Source organism: Pecten maximus, chromosome 12, assembly GCF_902652985.1.
Source record: "Pecten maximus chromosome 12, xPecMax1.1, whole genome shotgun sequence".
Taxonomy (NCBI): domain Eukaryota; kingdom Metazoa; phylum Mollusca; class Bivalvia; order Pectinida; family Pectinidae; genus Pecten; species Pecten maximus.
This window is the reverse complement of record NC_047026.1, coordinates 12,066,855-12,092,459: the sequence shown is the minus strand read 5'-3', so window position 1 is coordinate 12,092,459 and position 25,605 is coordinate 12,066,855. Positions and strand designations below refer to the sequence as shown.

The window sequence follows — 25,605 nt, the reverse complement described above, 5'->3', positions numbered from 1 at the left end:
GTTAGGGTGTGATAGGGTTGTACTGGTTGTTAGACTGTGATATGGTTGTACTGGTTGTTAGGGTGTGATAGGGTTGTACTGGTTGTTAGGGTGTGATAGGGTTGTACTGGTTGTTAGACTGTGATAGGGTTGTACTGGTTGTTAGACTGTGATAGGGTTGTACTGGTTGTTAGGCTGTGATATGGTTGTACTGGTTGTTAGGGTGTGATAGGGTTGTACTGGTTGTTAGACTGTGATAGGGTTGTACTAGTTGTTAGGGTGTGATAGGGTTGTACTGGTTGTTAGACTGTGATAGGGTTGTACTGGTTGTTAGACTGTGATAGGGTTGTACTGGTTGTTAGACTGTGATAGGGTTGTACTGGTTGTTAGGGTGTGATAGGGTTGTACTGGTTGTTAGGGTGTGATATGGTTGTACTGGTTGTTAGACTGTGATAGGGTTGTACTGGTTGTTAGGGTGTGATAGGGTTGTACTGGTTGTTAGACTGTGATAGGGTTGTACTGGTTGTTAGGGTGTGATATGGTTGTACTGGTTGTTAGACTGTTATAGGGTTGTACTGGTTGTTAGGGTGTGATAGGGTTGTATTGGTTGTCAGACTGTGATAGGGTTGTACTGGTTGTTAGGGTGTAATATGGTTATACTGGTTGTTAGACTGTGATAGGGTTGTACTGGTTGTTAGGGTGTGATAGGGTTGTACTGGTTGTTAGACTGTGATAGGGTTGTACTGGTTGTTGTACTGTGATAGGGTTGTATTGGTTGTTAGGGGTGTGATAGGGTTGTACTGGTTGTTAGACTGTGATAGGGTTGTACTGGTTGTTAGGGTGTGATAGGGTTGTACTGGTTGTTAGACTGTGATAGGGTTGTACTGGTTGTTAGACTGTGATAGGGTTGTACTGGTTGTTAGGGTGTGATAGGGTTGTACTGGTTGTTAGGGTGTGATAGGGTTGTACTGGTTGTTAGGGTGTGATAGGGTTGTACTGGTTGTTAGACTGTGATAGGGTTGTACTGGTTGTTAGGGTGTGATAGGGTTGTACTGGTTGTTAGGGTGTGATAGGGTTGTACTGGTTGTTAGACTGTGATAGGGTTGTACTGGTTGTTAGACTGTGATAGGGTTGTACTGGTTGTTAGGGTGTGATAGGGTTGTACTGGTTGTTAGACTGTGATAGGGTTGTACTGGTTGTTAGGGTGTGATAGGGTTGTACTGGTTGTTAGGGTGTGATAGGGTTGTACTGGTTGTTAGGGTGTGATAGGGTTGTACTGGTTGTTAGACTGTGATAGGGTTGTACTGGTTGTTAGACTGTGATAGGGTTGTACTGGTTGTTAGACTGTGATAGGGTTGTACTGGTTGTTAGACTGTGATAGGGTTGTACTGGTTGTTAGGGTGTGATAGGGTTGTACTGGTTGTTAGACTGTGATAGGGTTGTACTGGTTGTTAGGGTGTGATAGGGTTGTACTGGTTGTTAGGACTGTGATAGGGTTGTACTGGTTGTTAGACTGTGATAGGGTTGTACTGGTTGTTAGGACTGTGATAGGGTTGTACTGGTTGTTGGGGTGTGATAGGTTGTACTGGTTGTTAGACTGTGATAGGGTTGTACTGGTTGTTAGACTGTGATAGGGTTGTACTGGTTGTTAGACTGTGATAGGGTTGTACTGGTTGTTAGGGTGTGATAGGGTTGTACTGGTTGTTAGACTGTGATAGGGTTGTACTGGTTGTTAGACTGTGATAGGGTTGTACTGGTTGTTAGACTGTGATAGGGTTGTACTGGTTGTTAGGGTGTGATAGGGTTGTACTGGTTGTTAGGGTGTGATAGGGTTGTACTGGTTGTTAGGGTGTGATAGGGTTGTACTGGTTGTTAGACTGTGATAGGGTTGTACTGGTTGTTAGACTGTGATAGGGTTGTACTGGTTGTTAGGGTGTGATAGGGTTGTACTGGTTGTAGAGGGTCCTGTGGATAGGGTTGTACTGGTTGTTAGGGTGGTGATAGGGTTGTCACTGGTTTTTACGGGTGGGACTAGGGTTGGTACTGGTTGTTAGGACTGTGATAGGGTTGTACTGGTTGTTAGACCTGTGATAGGGTTGTACTTGGTTGTTAGGGTGTGATAGTGGTTATCTGGTTGTTAAGACTGCTGATAGGGTTGTACTGGTTGTTAAGGGGTGTGATAGGGTTTGTAGCTGGGTGTTAGGGTGTGATAGGGTTTGTACTGGTTGTTAGGGATGTGGCTAGGGTTCTGTTACTGGTTGTTAGTACTGTGATAGGGTTGTACTGGTTTGTTAGCTGTGTGATTAGGGATGGCTAATGGTTTGTTAGGACTGTGGATAGGGTTGTACTGGTGTTAGGGGTGTGAATACGAGTTGTCACCTGGTTGTTAGGGTGTGATAGGGTGTACTGGTGGTTGTTAAGGGGTGTGGATAGGGTTGTACTGGGTTGTTAGAACGGGGTGATAGGGTTGTAACTGGTTGTTAGGGACTGTGATAGGGTTGTACTTGGTTGTTAGACTGTGATAGGGTTGTACTGGTTGTTAGGGGGTGTGAATAGGGTTGGTTAACTGGGTGTTAGGGACTGTTGATAGGGTTGTTACTGGTTGTTAGGACCGGTGCTAGGGTTGTAGCTGGTTGTTAGACTGTGATAGGGTTGTACTGGTTGTTAGGGACCTGGTGATAGGTGTTGTACTGGTTGTTAGACTGTGATAAGGGTTGTACTGGTTGTTAGGGTGTGATCAGGGTGGTACTGGTGGTTAGACTGTGATAGGGTTGTACTGGTTGTTAGGGACTGTGATAGGGTTGTACTGGTTGTTAGACTGTGATAGGGTTTGTAACTGGTTGTTAGGTGTGATAGGGTTGTACTGGTTGTAGACTGGATAGGGTTGTACTGGTTGTTAGACTGTGATAGGGGTTGTACTGGTTGTTAGGGTGTGATAGGGTTGTACTGGTTGTTAGGGTGTGATAGGGTTGTACTGGTTGTTAGACTGTGATATGGTTGTACTGGTTGTTAGGGTGTGATAGGGTTTGTACTGGGTTTGTTAGGGTGTGATAGGGTTGTACTGGTTGTTAGCTGTGATAGGGTTGTACTGGTTGTTAGGGTGTGATAGGGTTGTACTGGTTGTTAGAGGTGTGATAGGGTTGTACTGGTTGTTAGACTGTGATAGGGTTGTACTGGTTGTTAGGGTGTGTATGGGTTGTACTTGGTGTTGTTAGGAGTGTGATAGGGTGTGTACTGTGTTGTTTAGACTGTGATAGGGTTGTACTGGTTGTTAGACTGTGATAGGGTTGTACTGGTTTGTTAGGGTGTGATAGGGTTGTACTGGTTGTTAGACTGTGATAGGGGTTTGTATTATGGTTCTGTTAGGGTGTGATAGGGTTGTACTGGGTTGTAACTGTGATAGGGTTGTACTGGTTTTAGGGTGATGGGTTGTACTGGTTGTTAGACTGTGATAGGGTTGTACTGGTTGTGTACGGGTTTGATAGGGTTGTACTGGTTGTTAGACTGTGATAGGGTTGTACTGGTTGTTAGACTGTGATAGGGTGTACTGGTTTTGTACTGTATAGGGTTGTACTGGTTTGTTAGACTGGATAGGTTGTCTGGTTGTTAGACTGTGATAGGGTTGTACTGGTTGTTAGGGTGTGATAAGGGTTGTATGTTGTTAGAAGACTGTGATCGGGTTTGTCCTGGTTGTTAGGGTGTGATAGGGTTGTACTGGTTGTTAGGGTGGATAGTGTTGTACTGGTTTGTTTAGGTTGTGATAGGTTGTACTGGGTGTTAGACGTGATAGGGTTGTACTGGTTGTAGACTGTGATAGGGTGGTAACGGTTGTTAAGAAACTGTGATAGGGTTGTACTGGTTGTTAGGGTGTGAAGGTCCTTGTTTTTAGTTTGGTTGTATGTGTAGACTGGATAGGGGACTGGTTGTTGGGAGTGTAGGGTTGTACCGGTGTTGTGATGGTTGCTACGGTATAGGTGTCGATGTGGGTTGTTTCGGGATTAGACTGTAAGGTTGTTGGTTGACATGTGTAGGGTTGAATATGTGTAGACTGTGATAGGTGTCACCGGTTGTTGTGGTTGGGTTGAGCTTTGAGGTTGATTGACTGGTGTTAACTGATAGGGTTTGACGGGTTCATTGAAGGGTTGACTGGTTGTTAGACTCTAATGGTTGTATGTTGTTTAGCTGTGAAGGGTTAGTATTGGTTTGGTTTATAGGGTTGACGGTTTAGAATGTGGATCAAAGGTTTGTTCGGTTTGGTTGTGAAGCGTTTATGGTTGTGACTTGAAGGGTTGTACTGGTTTTAGAACTGGATAGGTTTGGTTATTGAGGAGTTTAGATGTGACAGGGTTGAGCTGGTTGTAAGATGGATAGGGTGTCATGGTTGTTAGAATGGATAGGGTTTACTGGTTGTTAGAGTTGTGATAGGGTTGTAGTGTCACGAGTCATGGTTGTCGGTTTTGGTGTGAAGGTTGTGAGGTTGTAGTGTGTGTTGTAACTGTAGGTGTGATAGGGTGTACTGGTTGTTTGACGGAAGTTGTACTGGTTAATGGCGTGTGATAGGTTGTCTGGTTTTAGGTTGATAGTTATGTCATTGTATGTGATAGGGTATAGTAATGTTTTAACTGTATAGGTATGTCTGTTAACTGTGATAGGGTTGTAATGGTTGTTAGACGTGTATAGGGTTGTAGTGTAGACTGTTGATTAGTGGATCTGGTTGTTAGTGTGAAGGGTTGTACGGTTGTTAGCCTGTGATAGTGGTTACTGGTTGTTACGCTGTGATAGGGTTTTACTGGTGTTGACTGTGATAGGTTTGTAACTGGTTGTTAGATGTGAAGGGTTGTACTGGTTTAGGGTTCGTAGGTTGTATCTGTTGTTACACTTTGAAGGTTATGTCTGTTGTATGTGATAGGGTTACTTGTTAGTTGTTGGTTACTATTGTGTTAAGTTTTTCATTGAACATTGTACGTGGTTGTTGATGTTAGGGTTTACTTGTTATGTAGGGTGTGTTGTTAGCTGTGTTTATGCGATGTAGACATGTAGGTGTACTGCTTGAGAGCGTGTGCATAGGGTATGTACTAGTGTAGACTGTGATAGGGTTGTACTGGTTGTTAGACTGTGATAGGGTTGCTACTGGTTGTAGACTGTGATAGGGTTGTCTGGTTGTGTAGATGTGATTAGGGTTGTACTGGTTGTTAGAATGTTTGATAGGGTTGTACTGGTTGTTAGTTGTGATTGTGATAGGGTTTGTACTGGTTGTTAGCTTGATAGGGTTGTACTGGTTGTTAGATGTGATAGGGTTGTACTGTGTTGTTAGACTGTGATAGGTTGTACTGGTTTTTAGCTGTGATAGGGTTGTATGGTTGTTAGTACTTGTGATAGGGTTTGTACTGGTTTGTTAGACTGTGATAGGGTTGTACTGGTGTTAGACTGTGATAGGGTTGTACTGGTTTTGTTAGACTGTGTAGGGTTGTACTGGTTGTTAGGGTGTGATAGTGTTGTACTGGTGTTAGGGTGTGATAGGGTTGTAGCGGTTGTTAGACTGTGATAGGGTAGTACTGGCTGTTAGTGTGAGATGGGTTGTACTGCTTGTTAGGGTTGTGATAGGTTGTACTGGTTGTTAATACGTGATAGGGTTGTACTGCCGTTGTAGGGGAGGATAAGGGTTTACTGGTTGTTATGAACTTGTGTTATGGGTAGTAATTTGGTTTGTTTAACTTGCTGATAGGGTTGTACTGATTTTAGGTTGACAGGTTGACTGGTTTTGACTGTGATAGGTTTGTACTGTTTCCTAAGTGTGTATGGTTTCTTTGTAGAATGTGATGGGTTCTGTACTAGGTGTTGTTAATTATTTGTTGTACGTTTTCAGACGTGATAGGGTTGTACTGGTTGTTAGACTGTGATATGGTTGTACTGGTTGTTAGGGTGTGATAGGGTTGTACTGGTTGTTAGGGTGTGATAGGGTTGTACTGTTTATCTATGATAGGTGTTAGATATAGCCAGTCTGTAGTATAGGCCTTTACTTGGCTGTAGGTAGAATGAACTTGCTGTTATGGGGAGTAATATATGATAGATTTAGTTTTATCACCATGCCACCCTTACAGCTGTAAATAATATTTCTAGTTGACAGTAACACCCCTTGAGTTGGCAGCGGAAACAGGAAGTTATGGCTTTATCTCATAATTTCATTCTCTCTTTCATGAGAAAAATTAGGTCTGTACTAAAGACAGCACAAAGACATTTACTACCAGTGAAATCTCTCTACATCAGAACCAGTGAGCAATGATTTTCATGTGTAGTTTTACAACAAGTTCTTCTCTAAATAAGAGAGGAAGTCGGTATAGATATTATCAAAGGGAAGTCATCACAAGTCCTGGTTTTGGTTGGATGATGAACTGAGGTAAAAAAGCCAGTTTATTGGAAAGTTCATTGACCAGTGTGAGCTGGTTACAGCTACAAATGTCAATATTTTGTTCCGCTTTCGAATTGAACTTAAGTTATATACATATTTAAATATGCAACCTTTTATGTCACCTTGTTTTGGTTTGGTTTGAGCCTTTGAGGTTGATTGACTTAGGTAAACTGGCAAGGTTATTGGAAAGTTCATTGACCAGTTTGAGATTGTTACAACTACTAATGTCATTGTTTTGTTCGTCTTTAAGTTATATTTGTATTTTAATATGCAACCTTAAATGTCATCAAATCCTTGTTTCGGTTTGGTTTGAGCCTTTGAGGTTGATTGACTTAGGTAAACTGGCAAGGTTATTGGAAAGTTCATTGACCAGTTTGAGATTGTTACAACTACTAATGTCATTGTTTTGTTCGTCTTTAAGTTATATTTGTATTTTAATATGCAACCTTAAATGTCATCAAATCCTTGTTTCGGTTTGGTTTGAGCCTTTGAGGTTGATTGTCTTAGTAAACTGCCAAGGTTATTGGAAAGTTCATTGACCAGTGTGAGCTGGTTACAAATGCAGATGTCAATGTTCCATTCTTCTTTTGAATATATGTCAATAATATAATCAATTCTTTTAAATACATGATATCAATACTTAAATATCTTAATAATGTAAACATTTAAAAAATGTTTCGCATTCGATGGAACTCTTTGTTTGAGAAAGGTACATGCCTCCTTAATAAGAACTGAGATTCCTCTCCTTACCCTTCCTGAACTCCTGGTTTTATTCTCCTTGTACTTTTTCAAGGGTCTTGATACAAATCTATCTTTTCATTCGTATTGTACTCTCATTTTACCAACTTTGAATCATGGCTTCATTTTAATGTGAGTATTCTCTGTTGTTGTTGTTAAACTAATTTGTTTAATATTTTCAATGAAACAATGAGTGATGTTTGTTTGTTTATTTACTTGTTTATTTGTTTGCTGGGTTCATCGCCCCATGAACAGCTACGGTCATCTTGAGACAGCGTCTCCTTGTAGTAGCTAGTGGCTACCTCACTGAACAACATACAGAAGGCCCGTCGTATGCCATCCAGAGCAATAAGGGTAAAGTGTCTTGCCCAAGGACACAACTAAGATAGCACTAACTAGCCATTTTTCTCAGCTTCATGAGAAAACACACGCCAACACGGGTGGGAGTGTCGAACCATGAAAGAAGAGTTGCTGTTAGTGTAATTGTTTTTTTGGTCTTCAAAAATCTGCCTTTTTGGGATTGAAAACTATTTAAACACCAAATGGAAGGATTGTGTCTTTAAGAAATGGAAATCAAGTATTAATCAATATGGAGGAGAGACAAACAAACAAAATTAGAAGGAGCCTGGAACCACTTCACCAACACATGAAAATCATGTTTAAAATTTGTTAGATGTTTATTTTCTATTCCGAAAAGCAAGTAGCCAATCCTGCAGTTTAAGACGATATTGAGCAATGAGACGGGATGGTTTTCCAATTATGTTTTCCGAGCATGCCTTTTGATGATTTAGCTGGCAAGTGGGTTGGATGAAGACAGGGATGTCGACAACTTCATTGCCGCGTAATTAAGTAAGAAACGGACTCTGTATCCGAACCAATGCCCTGCAGCTGTCTTGTTTGGTGAGGGCACAATGTGTTTTTCTGCAATGTTGGGGTATCGCTTGGTTTGTAAATATTACTACCAAAGGTACATAGTATGACCTAGCTCAGGCTTTCCCAGGCCAAGCAAGTTATAGGCTGTAGTATTTGGTAGTAATTAAGACTGAGGGGAACAATAAAAATCTGAAGATTTGATAAAAAAAAAAAAGAAAAAAAAAAGCTTTTTTGGATTGATATCAAGAGATTCCAGATGTGCTACTTCTGTTGTTATTTCTGTAGATTTAAATATGTTGTAAGGATCGAAGTATTCTTCTGCAGGAATAGATACCTTTGGTCCTTGAGTATAAGATGTTGCCTCTCAATTACAAAGTAAGGACAGACTTTATGAAAATACCATTAAGGAACAATTCAAAACAATTTTATTGAAATGAAGGAGTGAGGGAATGAGGGATGAGGATGAACAGAACTGCTGTTTGACTTTCATAGAAAAGAGAAAGAAAATTTACATCCCGTTACCCTACATTTAAATTCAAAGAAACAGTTAACAAACAAACACAGCCATGATTGGCAGATAAAAAAAGTAACTGTTCTTACTTCATTTCTCTTTGTACTTTTTCTTTTTTCTTTCCTGTAAATCTTAATATTTTTTTCCTTCAAACAAACATTTTGTGTGTGCATTTGTTTGGCCTTTTTACACAGATGAAAACATTTATGCAGGAATCGAAGCATTAAGTGGATTTACGCAAGGAATAACGGTCAAACAGTTGGTTCCCTCATGTTACGGCTAATCATGGCCGCCCAATGCCTGTTCTTTCTTCGCTCAAATTCTGACCGAGCGTAACATTGACGGATTTTATGATGAAATCATTCGCCAGATGCGGCCAATAGAGGAAATACCCAGCTAATAACTTTTTGATGAGTTTTAATATATCTGCGTGATGCATACACTGTGGCACATATTCTACGCAATAGTTTAAAAAAAGATATTTTTGAGAAAAAAAATTCAATTTTTGTTCTTAAAGATATGCATTAAAAATAATTTCTTTTGCATACATAAATATCAAAAATGTTTTATAATTTGTGAAAATATTCAAATTAATAGGGTGTAATTTTTGTAACTTTTGTAAACATATTTTCTTCTGTTGATGACTAAATAACATTCCTCTGAATGTTATGTTTAATTTTTTCTGATTTTGAAATATCTTAAGAATGTTGACATGGATTTTGAAGTCATTTGATACCACTTGTACATAAATCTGTTTCATTTGAACTGTCAAGACGGTCTGGTATGGCCCTTAGATGTACCAAAGACAGCTACTGTTGAATTACAGCTCCTCAAAATGTATCCTTTAAATCATAGATGTACGCCAAAGTATACATACTTAAGATGTTAAGTAATTCCTTCTGTTTACACAGCAATGATTCTTTTAGAATTAGACTCAAAACTGGAGGTCTCTGTGGTATTACAAATTGATATAAAAGTGTACATCTTTCGCTTCCTTGATAGCCTTTATGGCTATATATAGAAAGGTACAAGAGGTTCATGCAGCCATGAAGAATGTTAAACTAATTGTAATTTCATAGATTCTGCTTGATATTGTTGTAGCAGATGTATATAAAACGCTTCCCTAATGGTAAACAACTTTTCATGGCTGTATATCATAATGCCTCCATAATGATCCTAAAGCTGAACAAGAAATTTACTTTATCTACATCTATATAGTTGTATATTGATAAAACAGCGAAAAAGGAAAACTTTAAAAATTATTAAAAAAAAATTTTCTTCATATATTATTTCCAATAATAATATCTATCATAAGTGGCCTTTTGGCACCAATTTATCTATCTAAGTTCATTCTAATAGGCTGTGTATATGCTATAACAGGCCCTTTAGACCTTTGTTTTATTTAGACAGCTAAAAAAAACATTCGAAACACCCTGTCCCTCCCCGTCAAACCCTTGTCAAACCCTCAAATGTTCCCTACTGGTTAATGACCTTTCAGGGTTAACAAACAAAACATCTCATTCTAGTATTCACGTGTCTTTGGGTGGTACAATAATATTGCTACCATATGTAACAGACGTTCTCAACATCGGGATGGGTTTTAAAGAAAATCATCTTCAGTCTTGTAAATAAAGCAGCTAATCTGAAAAGCAATTCTCTATTTTATGTGCTTTTATCATTAACATTGAAGTGTATAGGTCGGAATTTACATTATCCGTTTTGTTACAAATAATGTTTAAAATTTTGTTATGTATACTTTTAATGAGTTGAAATGTAATTGTTGTGTTTAAGAACAGGCTATGTACATTTCACTTCTCTAGATGTGTTTTAAATTGTTTCCTGAAATTTTTTGTATCAACTTAACATGTCAAGATGTTTGTACATTGTAATCCCTTCTGTTTTGTTATGTTATATTCCCTTCACTGTCTTTAGATAAGTTTTAATTATCGGTACAGAATATATGTTTTAGTGCCTTTAGGATCTTTTTGAAGGTAAGGAAACTACACATTACTTGTAACCCTGGGGTTTTAATTAGTATTTCAGCTAATCTTTTAATTCTTCAACAAAAACAATAGATGATAATCTTGGTTGTTTATTGGTGTGTTTATTGTTGTTGTTATAAGTTGTTATAAACAATAACAGCCTGGAGACTGACGGGTACAGACGTTTTTTGTGTCTATCAGAGAGGGAGCATCCCTTATCTGTGTCTGCATCAGGGGAGCATGCAGTAATTACTCTGTGGTAAGTTAAAGTAAAGAGGCCTTTATCTGATAAAGTATGTATCTAGGAGATAAAGTAGTTATCACCTCTTGTCTTATCCATCTTAATCCCCCTCCTGGAGTTTCCTCCCCCTCCCGGAATTTCCCCTCTAAAAAAACTCTCTTCCACTATCACTAGCAGTTTGGCCACTTCTCCAGTTGGGCTTGTGATAACTAAGTTAGATTGTGAGAATGCAAATGAAATAAATATACTACTGGGATGGAAGTTGAGAATTGATATGTCATTTCTCAACTCTCTTAGAGACAAAATTCTACTGCTGCAGTTGTATTTGAATAATTCTAGGAAAGGATTGTAAACAAGACCATTAAGGTACATTTAGCTAGGTATAAGCACATTTCAATAAAATTTCAAAAAGTAAGAAAAGTTAAGTCCAGTATTAATTAGACTGCACCGTACAGCAGTATTGTCCTTTTTACATCAAATAGGCTTTTTAGAATTTAGTTTTGAAACAAAGAACAAAAATGTGTTTTCTGATTCAGATTTAGTATTTCTTTTCCAAATCAAATTGCCAGAGATAGAGAAATAAACCGTACAAAAAAAAAAATAAAAAATAGAAGGAAAAAAAAAATATAACGTAAAGGTTCTTGGTAGATATAACGAACATTTTCCTCAGCATCTGAGGTGCTGTAAGATGATTTGATCTAAAGACAAATACGAGTATTGCTCGACTCTTCTATTTCACAAAATCTAAGAGAAATTGTAGTCTGTAATATAGTGTCTCATGGATAGATATAATCAAAGATTACTGCTACATTTACAATACTTATAGGATAAAGTGTTGTGTGGAGACAGATTTTATCAGTCGGAATTAACTTATTTTCTGTAGCCATATCAGAGTAATTTAATAAATGGAAATATTATTTTCTGATGTTTAGATTTGAATCCCATTGCCAGTAAAACTCCTGTCAATCAAGAAAAACAGCACCTATTTTACAGCAGTCTGCCTCCACTAAAATGGGGTGGAACAAGAAAGGAGAAAATATCAGAAAGTCACAACATTTTGAGTCATCGCAAATCAGTCAATCAGGAAAATTAGCACCTAGCCAATTTTTGTTCTGTTGAATTTGCCTCTATTTAACAAGGGTGAATCAAGAAAAAGGAAAATATGGAAAGTCGTAAAACAGAATTAGGCAGCCGTGCACCTTTGTTTATGGATAATTGCATTGACAGGGATGATGGCTTACATCCAAGGATGAGGAGCGAAGCAAGAGTCCCACAGTATATCAAAGAATGTCTCATTACGAAATCATATCCTCCCCTACTGAGGTATTTACATATTGTGTGTATATACTTTATGTGATTATGATATCACTAACATCACCATGGTGATTAGTTGTTTATTGTTTATTGCTAGATCGCTGTCATAGACGTTGACAATTACAGCCCTGATGAGTAATTGTTTTTTATTGTCTTGTTTATCATCTTGATTGTGTAATTACTGATGGGATTGTCTATAATGAAGCATGATGGTGGGCAGGATTTTCAAAAAGGGTGGTCGAGGTATGTCTTGTAGATTTGTCATTTGGCTTTTGGGTTGGTGCCTCAAGGAGACGATGCTTCTGTGAGATGTGTCTCTCAATTAGCCAGTTTCTCTGTGAGGTTGCTATTTGTTTGTTTGTTGGGTTTATTGCCCCGTGAACCGCCAGAGTAATTTTGAGGCAGGGTCTTCTTGAAGTAGTTGGTGATTACCTCACTGAACAACATACAGAAGGCCCATTGCATGTCATCAAGAGCAATTAGGGTAAAGTGTCTTGCCCAAGGACACAACCATGACAGAACTAACCGCCCCGATTCTCAGCTTCCTGGAAAACACAAACCATCACAGGTGTGGAGTGTCGAACCACGCACCTCGGACCTTCGCCTGAGGTTACTAATGGCCGGTGCTCTAACCGACTGAGCTATCACTGTTGACCCCCTTTTTGAGGTTGCAGTCTATTTGAATAAATGCTTCTACAAAGTGTCTTTTGTAAAGTCTAGTTTAATCTTTGAGGAAAGATAAATGTTTCTGTCAAGTGTCTCATTTCTTGTCAGATCGTGTCTTATGTGTGTGTCTCTGTGAGGTTGGTGTCTCATGGAAGGAATGTTTCTATAAACATGTGTCTCTTGTGAACTAAAATTAATCTTTGAGACTCCTGTTTGAAGAAGATCAATATTGTCTCAGTGAGATGTGTCTCTCAGTTAATCTTATTTCTCTGTGAGGTTGGTGTCTCTTCTAAGGAATGTTTCTATAAAGTGTCTCTAATGTAATGTCTTAATGTTTGTGTCTCAAGGAGATTATTAAACATGTCTCTATGATACCAGTCTTTAGATTCATCTAGATCCTTGTAAAGGAATTGTCTATGTGAAGTGTCTCTTATTAAGTGTGAAAGTCTGTCTGTGTGTCTCTCGTTTAGTTCTGAACTTGGGTTGGGTCCTGTGGTGGCCGAGTGGTTAAGGTGTCCAAACACTTTATCAATAGCCCTCCATCTCTGGGTTGCGAGTTCGAAACCTACGTGGGGCAGTTGCCAGGTACTGACCGTAGACCGGTGGTTTTTCTCCAGGTACTCCGGCTTTCCTCCACCTCCAAAACCTGGCACGTCCTTAAATGACCCTGGCTGTTAATAGGCCGTTAAACAAAAACAAACAAAGTCCCGAACTTTAAGGTGTCTCTATATACATGCTGGAGATGTGTCTTTTTTTTAGATGACTTTCCACATAAGTAATGTGCCCTGTTGGACTGATGGACTGATGGACTGATGGACAGAGAAGATCCAGTGTACTTGCCTGCCTATTCTGGTTATGTAGTCAGTAACTGAGATATATACAGAAGTTGACGGAGCCATTCAGTGTGAATAGAGTCGTCCAGTTTGTCAGAGGAAGTTGATGGTCTCTCTCAGTAGATAATGGGGAGTTCGTGTCACTATGGCGATAGATAGAGGTATTAAAAAACATGGAAACGGACATGTCATGATTTATCGGGACAAACCAGCATCTGATTCACGTAGGGAGCCGAGGAAAACAGATTCCATGTGTTATGATTTACAACTGTTCTGCAAGGTCTTAATTCACTGCCTGTAAATAGAAAGTAAAAACAGACAGGTGTCCAACATAGGCATGCAAATCCTCTATATACCAATACCCTGGTATTGTCAGCCTCACCAGGACAAAAAAGATCGGTCCATCTCCTTTAAGATATGATAAAACCTTTAAAATTATCTTGATTTTTCAGATGAATGGGAAAAAAAAGGTAATTATTGATTATTTGGAAAAAAATTCCTGCTAAATATTTAAACAAAGTAAAATTTGGACATATTATTACTGTTGTAGATCACATACAATGTATATGTGTGTTCACAGAAGTTAAGTGTTGTTGAAATCACAAGAATTCTAATTTCTTTCAATTTTGAGACCTTAATCGGATCTAAAACAAGTGAACCTCTTCATATATATGCTGTTTTTAAATGTTAACTATTTTGGAACAAGATTCTGACAGTGGAAACTGACCATGCCTTTGGCAGACAGCCACTGGTCAAGCCAAATTAACACTGACCTGTGGGCAACACCTCTCCATGGTCAGTCTAATTGAAGCAGGACTCAATGACCGACATTAGCAATTTTCTCTTAGTTAGAGAAATATTTTTCTTGTCAAAATCACTTAGGAATCATATTGTTTTATTTTTTTTCTCCCAACCTCCTGATCCATTGTTACCCCAAGGTCATGGGCACCATGACCCTGCATACAAGCATGTCTGTAAAGAATTAAACTGACCCAGACAACTTGAGGAGAAAAAATGTTGTTTTTGGATTAAATTATATTATAGGCTTCAAATTGCTGCCCTGATCCATGTTCATGTCATTTGTTTTCTTCACATATTTTACAGATAGCAAAATGTAATTTTGAACTAGCAAACTTTATAGCAGTGTTTTCATTAACTCTTATACAAAGTAAAGTATATAGGCACGATGCAGCATACTAAAATCAGATCACTACAACCTTCATTTCAAATTCAAAGGACAATTTAGTGCAAAGTTTTGAATACTTAGTAATGGGAGAGGGGGTAGACATGTGTTTTTGTTCACAAAAATTAATTTCTATTTTTAACTTTTATTTTATAGTTCAATATATAACTGAAATAAAAGAGAAAGCACACTTTGCGTGTAATGGGATTGGTTTTCCTCCTAAAATATGTTGCACATAAAACAAAAATTTATGCCTAGAAAAATAGAAAATGTTAAGAACATGGTATTATACCGAAGATAATATATCAACAGGGCTTGCCCAACAGTACAAAGTAATAACGATCATCACCATCGTATTATAGACCGAAACAACCACTCTCTTCACTTACGCATACGGAACATACGCACACAGCACTTGGCATTCAAAAACCCAAGTCCAAACAAACAGCCGTTCTTATTGGTCAAATATATTTGGAATTTGGTAGTCTGATCTTTTACTGATGTTGTCTTGAAGTAATTACACTTTGGGCTTGAGGAAAAACAGGATTTTCTTAAGTATACACTGACTGTGAAGAGCTGTCAGCTGTTGGTGAAAAAAAATCATTTACGCTCACTCCACAACACAATTTTTCACTAAAAAATAGGTTTTAAAGTCTTTCGGTGAAGCTGTCGTTTTTCGGTGAAGCTGTTGTTACAATGTAGAAAGAAAATGTCAGAAATTTCAGTCATTAGATTGTAGAATGTTTGGTATGATTTTTGATATTCAAGTGCAAATTTTTAACTTCAAAAACTGAATTTTTATGTCATTAGATATACAGAAATTTAATTAGAAAAAACACTGCTTCAAGTGCCTTCAGGTCAATTTCCTCTACTGAAGTCTTTGATTTTGATATTTTTAAAACTGTTGTTTTGCACTGTAAAGAGGTTGTTATAAATTATACATATGTATATCGTATTAAATTTTAAGATAACTTAAGGGTATATGCTACCTTTTGGTGACCTGCATCTTTCTTAAAGTATTCCTGACTTATGATAACCATGTTTTTCTTGTAAACACTTTCTATTTAAAACAAGGACATAGAATGGAAGTGGTCTTTTTTCAGGCTTCATATTATCCATTTATTTTAAGCAAGCTCTGAAAACAAACATGAATATTTTGACTTTCAACTTACTTGTTTATTTTTAATTTCTAAACACAAAGAATAGACCTGTACAACAGTTGACATTCATTTGACCTGTAATTGTGCACATTTACATGCATGGCTGTTTCCTAGGGATGGAGTTGTTTGATGTAAGGATCGGGTTGCCATGGTAACAAGCTGAGCTGGGTCAAGGAAGGAGTAAATCGGCCAGTGATTACTCTAATTGACAAGTTGATCCCTCCCCTGTGTGGTTACATAAGGGGAGATAATTGGAATGGAACTACCCACTATTACACTCTGTCATGATAAATCACCAGTCAAGGTGTCGGCCAGACTCCCTCAACTGATAGTGCATAATCTGCCTTGAAAGCATGGTTATGCATGCGGTATAGAAATAATTTCAAACATATTCTTAAATATAAAAGATTTATTTGAATAAAACTTACTCCAATTGTGCATTTCAAATGGGTATTTCATGAAATATCTATTCTTTCTTTTATAAAAACTTAATTCATACAAATTTTCAGATTCCAAAAAACGAAGCTATTCTGAGTTATCAGTATGCTTGGTTAACTCCATGATACATTAACATGAAAATTTCATGTATAATATTTGTTTGTTCTGAAAAAACTTAAAGTATATTGGTCTAAGAAATGGAAATAGTTTTCATATAAATTCAAAGACACAAATGTCATTTTTAAACAAAGAAGATTAGAACAAAATACATCACTATAAATTTGACAATAAAAGGTAGTCTACTATCACAACCAGGCTTAAACAGCCAGACTTCTCTTTTTTCAGCAGCTGTGCAACATGTGTAATACATGAACCCAGTGTCTTTCAATGTGTTAGCCATCAAATTTACAATTAAGCCCAGATAAAAATGACATACCAATTAAAATGTTGTTATTGGGCCAGAAATGAAAGTTACACCAAACAGAAGGATGTTCTTTTTTGAAGAATTTCACACAAGTCTTACTTTTAAAGACATATTTTCATTTGTGCATTTATATTTAGAAATGTTTTTTCTTTAATTGCACAATTATTGCATATGTATCAAATAAGTTCTTTTCACTTCACAGTGAGATCAGTTTTCTTGTGATACAATCAGGACACAGACTCTATAGTACTATAGATTTGTTTTATGTTAGGTAACTAGACCCCTCATTTTATGTGCTATCAATATATTTCAAGGTCTCCTCAATTCCTTAAACATTTCCTATAATCACCATACTCCCTTATAATATAACATGACACTTTAGTAGTGGCTTGTTTGTTGGTTTGTTTGTGTTTAACGTCCTATTAACAGCCAGGGTCATTTAAGGACGTGCCAGGTTTGGAGGTGGAGGAAAGCCGGAGTACCCGGAGAAAAACCACCGGCCTATGGTCAGTACCTGGCAACTGCCCCACGTAGGTTTCGAACTCGCAACCCAGAGGTGGAGGGCTAGTGTTTGAAAGTGTCGGGACACCTTAACCACATGGCCACCGCGGCCCCAGAGTAGTGGCATTACAGCATATATATACAATGATGGCAGTATAACAGGGTTTTACTGTACAATGGTGGCAGTATAACAAGGTTTTACTTTACAATGGTGGCAGTATAACAAGGTTTTACTGTACAATGGTGGCAGTATAACAAGGTTTTACTATATAATGGTGGCAATATAACAAGGTTTTACTGTATAATGGTGGCAGTATAACAAGGTTTTACTGTATAATGGTGGCAGTATAACAAGGTTTTACTATATAATGGTGGCAATATAACAAGGTTTACTGTACAATGTTGGCAGTATAACAAAGTTTTAATGTACAATGGTGGCAGTATAACAAGGTTTACTATATAATGGTTTCAGTATAACAAGGTTTTACTGTACAATGTTGGCAGTATAACAAGGTTTTACTGTACAATGGTGGCAGTATAACAAGGTTTTACTGTATAATGGTGGCAGTATAACAAGATTTTACTGTACAATGGTGGCAGTATAACAAGATTTTACTGTACAATGGTGGCAGTATAACAAGGTTTTACTGTACAATGGTGGCAGTATAACAATGTTTTACTGTACAATGGTGACAGTATAACAAGATTTTACTGTACAACGGTGGCATTAAAACAAGGTTTTACTGTATAATGGTTTCAGTATAACAAGGTTATATTACATTGGTGATCAGATCAATTGGAAACATGTGTCTTCCTGTTGTCAGTGATATATATTTCTACTTTTGAACCAGAAGACGACTGCACTAATACAATTTTTAATGCGTAATGCAGGTTTTTTTTTTTTACGTTATTTCCTGAGCATGCTTCAATGAAAATGCACTTGAGATCTTATAAATTTCAAGAAACTGTTTATTCTATAGGAAATGTACTTTTTCCTTGGCAATTATCCTCATCTTCAAAGACATGTTTAAAACATATGATTCAGAGTAGAAACAACGCCATAAAAATGAAATAAAACTGCGAGGAATATATTTTTCTTGCTTAAATCACATCTTCAGAGAAATTTGACAAAACGTGGAAAACAGACATGGACTTATAGCTATAAAAACTTCATGAGAGGTGAAAGGCTATTCCAGAATAAACGTACCTCTTATGTTTGATATGAAAGCAAAGTGTGTTTATCTATTAAAGATCAAAAGTCAGAGCCTATTAAGATGTAAAGAGTGACCATTCAAAACAAATCTGTGTAAAGGAGTGTGGGTTAGTATCAGGAGAGTGAGGCGTGAAAAATGAACACTTCCTGTCCAGGGACACAAAGTGGTCACAAAGTGACCAATGATATCTACATCAAAGGGTCACTGAAGGGCACTAATGACCATGGATGTAATAAAACTGACCAGGGCTCCAAACAGGTACAGGAAATGACCAGGCTTTCAAGCATCATATTGACACAGATTATGTCAGAAACACTTAACTGACCCTGAACAGGTACTGTTCACATAGGCATTATACAACTAATCCCTGGTCAGATAAGTTTGTTTGTGTATCTGTGGACAGTGTAAATATATTTCTTACATGTGGTCAGTGATGGGAGTGGCCAGTTTAATATACATTAGCTACTGGTGTCATTCTGACCAGAACAGACTCACAAAGAATGTTTGATTTCTTGATGGGTTTATCGCCCCATGAACAGCCAGAGTCACTTTGAGGTGGGGGTCTCCTTGTAGTAGTTGGTGACTACCTCACTGAACAACATACAGGAGGCCCATCACATGCCATCCAGAGCAATAAGGATAAAGTGTCTTACCCAAGGACACAACCACAACAGTACAGACCAGCCTGTTTCTCAGCTTCCCCAGAAACAAACCAACACAAGAAGATATAATATGAAGACAATGGTTTTATTTTCAAGGGATCTGTATTTTGTGCAATTTTCCAGGATAGAATGAATAGTTGATACATTTGAAAACAAAATACATGTATTGTCCTTTTCATAAATTCCAGGAAAACTATTTCATTTTTTTCTTGAAAGCCTTTAGTTAAAATTTTATCCATTAAAAAAATCTATGAACAATATAAAAAATTGATATAAGATCACTTTTGAAATCAGTTTCAAATCTGAGGAGCAAAACAGTATATTGAGTTTGAATTCCTTATCCCCCTCCCCTTCCCCCTCCCTCTCCTCCTCCCCCACGTTACCCTTGTCTCCCCCCTCTTTACCCCTCCCCCACGTTACCCTTGTCTCCCCCCTCTTTACCCCTCCCCTTCCCCTTTCCCCCTCCCCCTCCCATGTTACCCCTTGTCTCCCCCCTCTTTACCCCTCCCCCACGTCCCCCCCAGTAACTACCTATAGGTATGGGCTCCCTGTCACTACTCTCCTCTGGCTCTATCACTAAACACATGACGGCTATCTTTTGAGACATCACTACAAGTGCTGTCCAATTCTACCCCTATCCTGTACTGTATCATTCGTCTGTCATCTACACTGTCCTCTGTATCTAAGACTTCATCGCTGCCATCATCATGCAGTCTTGTCATCAGTCCCATCCATCACAGAGGAAAATGGAGAAGGAAAATTGGCTGGATAATTATACGATATTTAAAGTAATTAATTATCACTCCATCTCATCCTAGACTTGTTGTGGTCCTAAGTCATAAAGTCAAGTCTGATAATTGTGGAAAATTCTGATTTGTCAGCAAAAATAATATCTACTGTAACGGACAAATCATATACATATCTTATATAATTAGGTTATGTCAATTTCATTGGTATTTTCATACAATATATATTTTGTTAATTGTGTGCTGTAAGCAAAAACAATTGTCTCTAGTTTCCAAATTAATTTAAAGGTTAGATTCTATTAAAGATGCAAATTTTTGTTGGAAAATTTCATAAAATTGGCTGTATATAATTATAAAAGCTTAAGACACATGCATTCAATTTCTGTATGAAGATATTCATTCTGGTCCAAGAAAGGTTAGTCATATATAGACAAAAGTAAGTACATTGTACAACAGTTAGAAAAATACAACATTATAAAAAGAAAAAAAACGTAAACAAAAATATGGCAGGAAAGTAATGAAAAATAGCTGAAGGAATAAACGGTGGTTAGCTGGGTGGACCGATGGGGAGTGACAGGAAGTCCTTAGGGGGCTACCATGAATGGGGCGGGGCCATTTGAAATAAATTCGAACAGATCAGGTAAACCTCCACACCTGTCCCTCTTTTATTGACAGAAAGGTGAAAAAGCTCGTTAAAGGTAACGTTACCTGCACATTCCCAAGGGAACCCTAAATTTCTCTTCAGCAACAAGCAGGTAAACAGTTAGGTGATCGGACTTGAAGACAGTCCCTCCGTACACCTGTATAATTATAGAGGAGGGTGTCGATCTCCTCTATTGACAAGTGACACACTGGCGAGCGCTAGAGGTACCCAAAATACTAGCTTTAAGTCACCGGAGATGAAAACCTATTCTTTGTTAAAAGTTTACATAAAAGACAATGGTTTTCTTTGAACATTGGCCCACTGAAAAAAAATATACCCAAAGTAGCAGAATTTTTACTTTGAAATTCAGGAATATCGTCTTCTCAGATAACTTGTGAGTTTAACATCAAGAAATGGCTGTTTAAACACTGGCAATATTTCATTAAAAGCTATTAAGATACTTTTGATATTTAACTTTTTATACGCCCGTCAAAGACAGGTCGTATTATGATATACCCTGCGCTGTTCGTACGTCCGTCCATTAAATTTTCCTTGTTCGCGCTCTTTAGCCTTTATTTATCAACAGGTTTTTATGAAACTTACTACAAATATTCTATGGCACAATAGCTCAAGCGAGTTCGTGTTACAGAATCTTGCGATTATTTTTAGCAGAGTTATGCCCCTTTTATTGCCAAATATGGGCATTATGTAGAAAATGCTAGAAGTTTTCTATTTTTTCATTCAATTTCTTAATACAACTAGAAGCAATTATGTTTAACATATAAAATATGGGTTTTATACAAGGCTCGTGTTACAAGTATTGACATAACAACATTGTATATTTGCTCAGGTAAAGCTCATTCATTAACAATTCTTTGTTAGCTTTATCAACAGATTTATATGAAACTTGCTACAAATATTCTATACCACAATAGCTCATTGCTTATCGCTACATTTTCCTGTGGTAGCTTTTCCAGTGAAGGGCGTATCGATCATGCTCTCGCTTGCGGAGATCTGGTTTAAATAAATGGTTTAAAAATACTTTTGACTGAAGTTTTCCTTTCACTGAAACGTTTTACATTTCATGGTAACATTTTAAGGAAAGTTTTGATAAATCCGGGACGCCTTTAATTCAGAGAGATTTGATGATTGATCCTCTCTTCGATCTACAAATCAGGATTCCATTCATTTTAAACTGCTTCCCATTCATCAGAAATTTGAAATTATTTCAAAACATTTCTCGATTTTAAGTAAACCGAACAAATCTGAAATCGTCAAATGAAATATTTCTCTTCTCCTTTCAGTCTACAAGTCTCCTGCATATGAGTCCCTGGGGTTTGATCTCCTCAAAAAGAGGCTGGTGGAAATCGGCTATCCTGAAGCCATCAATGACTTTGAATATGACCCAACTTTTCCAATCAGGTAAGCAAATCATTAAAAGTTCGTATCAACTTAATGGTAAAAAAACAAATCCATGATTATATCAAATGATTTCAGAAAACAACGACCCATGATCAGACACAGGTGCCTGACTCGTTTTATAAAATAATAACATACTGTGGACTCTGTCTAAACCGGACACCTTTGGGACCACATAATAAAGCCGGTTTGTAGAGAGTTCCGGATTGTAGAGATTCAGGTTTTATATCGTTACTGAACGCAGAGAATGCTAATACACAGAATCAGAAAACAACTCCTTGATTCATGGACGAAGACTCCAGGATAAAAAAAAAACAATATGGGGGTCAGAAAACAACTCCAGGATTGGGAAAACAACTGTGGGGTCAGAAAACAACTCCAGGATTGGGAAAACAACTGTGGGGTCAGAAAAAACAACTCCAGGATTGGGAAAACAACTGTGGGGTCAGAAAACAACTCCAGGATTGGGAAAACAACTGTGAGGTCAGAAAACAACTCCAGGATTGGGAAAACAACTGTGGGGTCAGAAAACAACTCTAGGATTGGGAAAACAACTTTGGGGTCAGAAAACAACTCCAGGATTGGGAAAACAACTGTGGGGTCAGAAAACAACTCCAGGATTGGGAAAACAACTTTGGGGTCAGAAAACAACTCCAGGATTGGGAAAACAACTGTGGGGTCAGAAAAAACAACTCCAGGATTGGGAAAACAACTGTGGGGTCAGAAAACAACTCTAGGATTGGGAAAACAACTGTGGGGTCAGAAAAAACAACTCCAGGATCGGGAAACAAATTTCAGGATCAGGAAAACAACTCCAGGGCCAAGAAATTATATAACTCTGGGTCGGAAAACAACTCTGAGGTCAGAAAACAACCCCAGCATTAGGAAATTAAACAAATTCAGAAACGAGAAGCCAACTCCACGGCCAGGAAATATATCACTCTTGGTCAGAAAACAAGTCATGACGTTTTATGTGTATAAGTAAGAGCATGTACAATTTCACTTTAGTTGTGAGGATTAAACCAATTAAACTCTGTCAGCATGATTTTTCGTTAATTTTTGTATGTTATTTATATTATCATAAAAAATAGTCTGGTTCTTCAAATAGTAATATACAGTATTAAAAAATGTTGAGTTTATCCTTGAAAAAAAACTTAATAAGTTGTATCACATGTACACAGTTAAACAATTTATGCAGTATCATTGTGTTTGGGTACAGTCGAAAGTTGATGGTTGTAATTTCTTTTTTGTCTATCAGGATGCTAACCCACATGGAAGCCATTTGCTTAATGTTTAATCTCGGTACTCGCACCCTGAGAAAAACCTGGAGTAGTAAATTTACCAATTTATGCTCCTCTGTTTTCTGTTCACTTGAATAAATGTGACTTACTTATGCTCATTAATCTGGAGTAATTCGCTAGAATTCTAACATACTCTTTCTATCAGGAACAAAGATGTACAAAACTTTCTCAGGAAAATACGCTGTGACAGAAACGTGTCGGTGTTACCTCTTATCCCACAAATTGGCAGTTCAGAGAGTTTCCGTTTATCGTGGCGTACGTACGCGTACGCTTGCCTAATTTAGGATGTAAGCGTGTTCATGCTGATGATTTAATTTTCAAAAGATGCCGGATATTTAATTTTTGCTGGGAGACTTCGGACAGAAATGCTTTGTGGCATTTTGACGACTTTCACATTACGCTCATAGCATGTGAAACCAAATTAGAAATAAGGCATTTATTTGATGCAAAAGTGGCGTCAGACGCTAGCTTCCTGTTAAGTGTGGAGCGTGGTGTTTTTAAAAGATTTTATCAGTTTTTCGTTTTCTTTGGATAAGCACTGTGTATTAAGTGTTATGGCAAAGGGGGAGCACCGCAAACAATTAAGGAGTTGAGCAAGAAAGTCTATCTAAATAACAGCATCGGAAAACCACAGTGGTTCCTATAATTAACTTCAAGGAAGCATTTCTATAAAGTATTATTAGCTTTGTGCTAAAAAACAAATAAAAATTAAATGTAATATTTGAATGTTCAAAATCATGTTAAAGATAAGATAAAATGTTTATAAACAGGGTTTGTTGTTTTGCATATGTTTTGCAAACATATCTTTAAATCCTCATTTCTCATGTCTGAAAATTGCCTGTAAATTAAAATATATCTCATTCACATTTATTTAGATATTAATATATATTTAAATACCGTTTATTAATATTCATTAATATTAATTTCATTTATATTCAAATAGCTGAAAAATTAAAAAGCTGTTGATGTGAATCCAAATTTTGCAATCAAGCCATTGAAAACAACTACATAGCATGTTTATAAAATGTATCTAGGGTTTTTAGTTTTATGATATATAAGACACTCTCAAATACTTAGACCAAAATTTTACTGTTATTTTAAAATGCTTTATAACTGGGTTTGTGTATCTCTGTTACGATGTGGTAAGCTGACTAATCACGCGTCGTACACGGCCCACGTGTAGCCTTACTATGCCTTACCTACTATCTTCCCTATCACTCTGACCTTTACGTTCTCAAACAGAGTTATGAAAAATTCATATGGTAATGATCGGAAGTTAGTTTATGAAAATTGCCCCAATGAGAATATATCAATTACGTATTTTAAATTTTCCAGCTGTTTTGTAAATCTGGTAATGTGCATTTTGGTGACGGTTTGAGTTTGAAATAAGTTTTCATACCGCGTTACACCACCTGTCAAAGAAAAAAAAACTTGAATCTGTGAAGTAGTTTCTGTCGATGATAATTATATTGAAGGCGTCTGTTTTTGACATATTTAGAACATACATGCGTGATGGTTGGTGTTTGTGGGGCAGTACAGCTAAACGGCATGAAATTACAATATTAATTTTTGGGGAGGGAGATTTTCAGTGGAGAATAAATAAAAAACCTTTTTTTCTTCCTCTTAGAATTTGTAAATTGTTTGGTTGTATTAGCATTATGACCTAATCTCAGTTGACCTTAATAGCTCCTGACTGCCTCGATTATGTTGTACAGTTAGGTAGCCACCATCTACTACAATGAGTCCACACATCAAAATGACCCTGACTGAATTTTCATGGGAAATAAATAGGCAAATAAACAAAAATGTGTATCAGCTCACTATACTCAAATTAGATTTTTAAGAATAATACATACAATTACATTTATTTAATGAAAGTCCTGTAATAGTTTAATTACATTCATAATATTTTATAAAATGATTGTTTCACTATCAAGGTAGTTCTTCTAGTTTGGAAATTGTTTTTTGTGATGAAGAGCTAAAGATGAAAGCATCTAATCTTGTGAAGTTTTACTGAAATGTCCACTGTAATTAATAACTAATGTTACTTTCCAGGGGCCTGTGGTACGACACCCACTATGGAAACATGCTTAAGGTGGACTACTTTGGAAACATCCTTGTCTGTGTCCATGGCTTCCAGTTCCTCAAAGCGTAAGTCACCATCCTTTTTCTAATTCTCTTCCCTGTCCATGGCTTCCAGTTCCTCAAAGCGTAAGTCACTATCCTTTTTCTAATTCTCTTCCCTGTCCATGGCTTCCAGTTCCTCAAAGCGTAAGTCACCATCCTTTTTCTAATTCTCTTCCCTGTCCATGGCTTCCAGTTCCTCAAAGCGTAAGTCACCATCCTTTTTCTAATTCTCTTCCCTGTC

At 37.3% G+C, this 25,605-nt stretch overlaps 1 protein-coding gene across 3 annotated transcripts in view; it reads left to right on the top strand.

The window, feature by feature from the left end:
- LOC117339150 (cytosolic purine 5'-nucleotidase-like) overlaps positions 1–25,605 on the top strand; it is a 132,902-nt gene that overhangs the window by 40,120 nt on the left and 67,177 nt on the right. For all 3 annotated transcript variants that reach the window (XM_033900572.1, XM_033900571.1, XM_033900573.1), the window contains 2 exons: positions 21,822–21,939; positions 25,293–25,388. In XM_033900572.1, the coding sequence (XP_033756463.1) occupies positions 21,822–21,939; positions 25,293–25,388 (214 nt within the window). The remainder of the gene's footprint in view (positions 1–21,821; positions 21,940–25,292; positions 25,389–25,605) is intronic.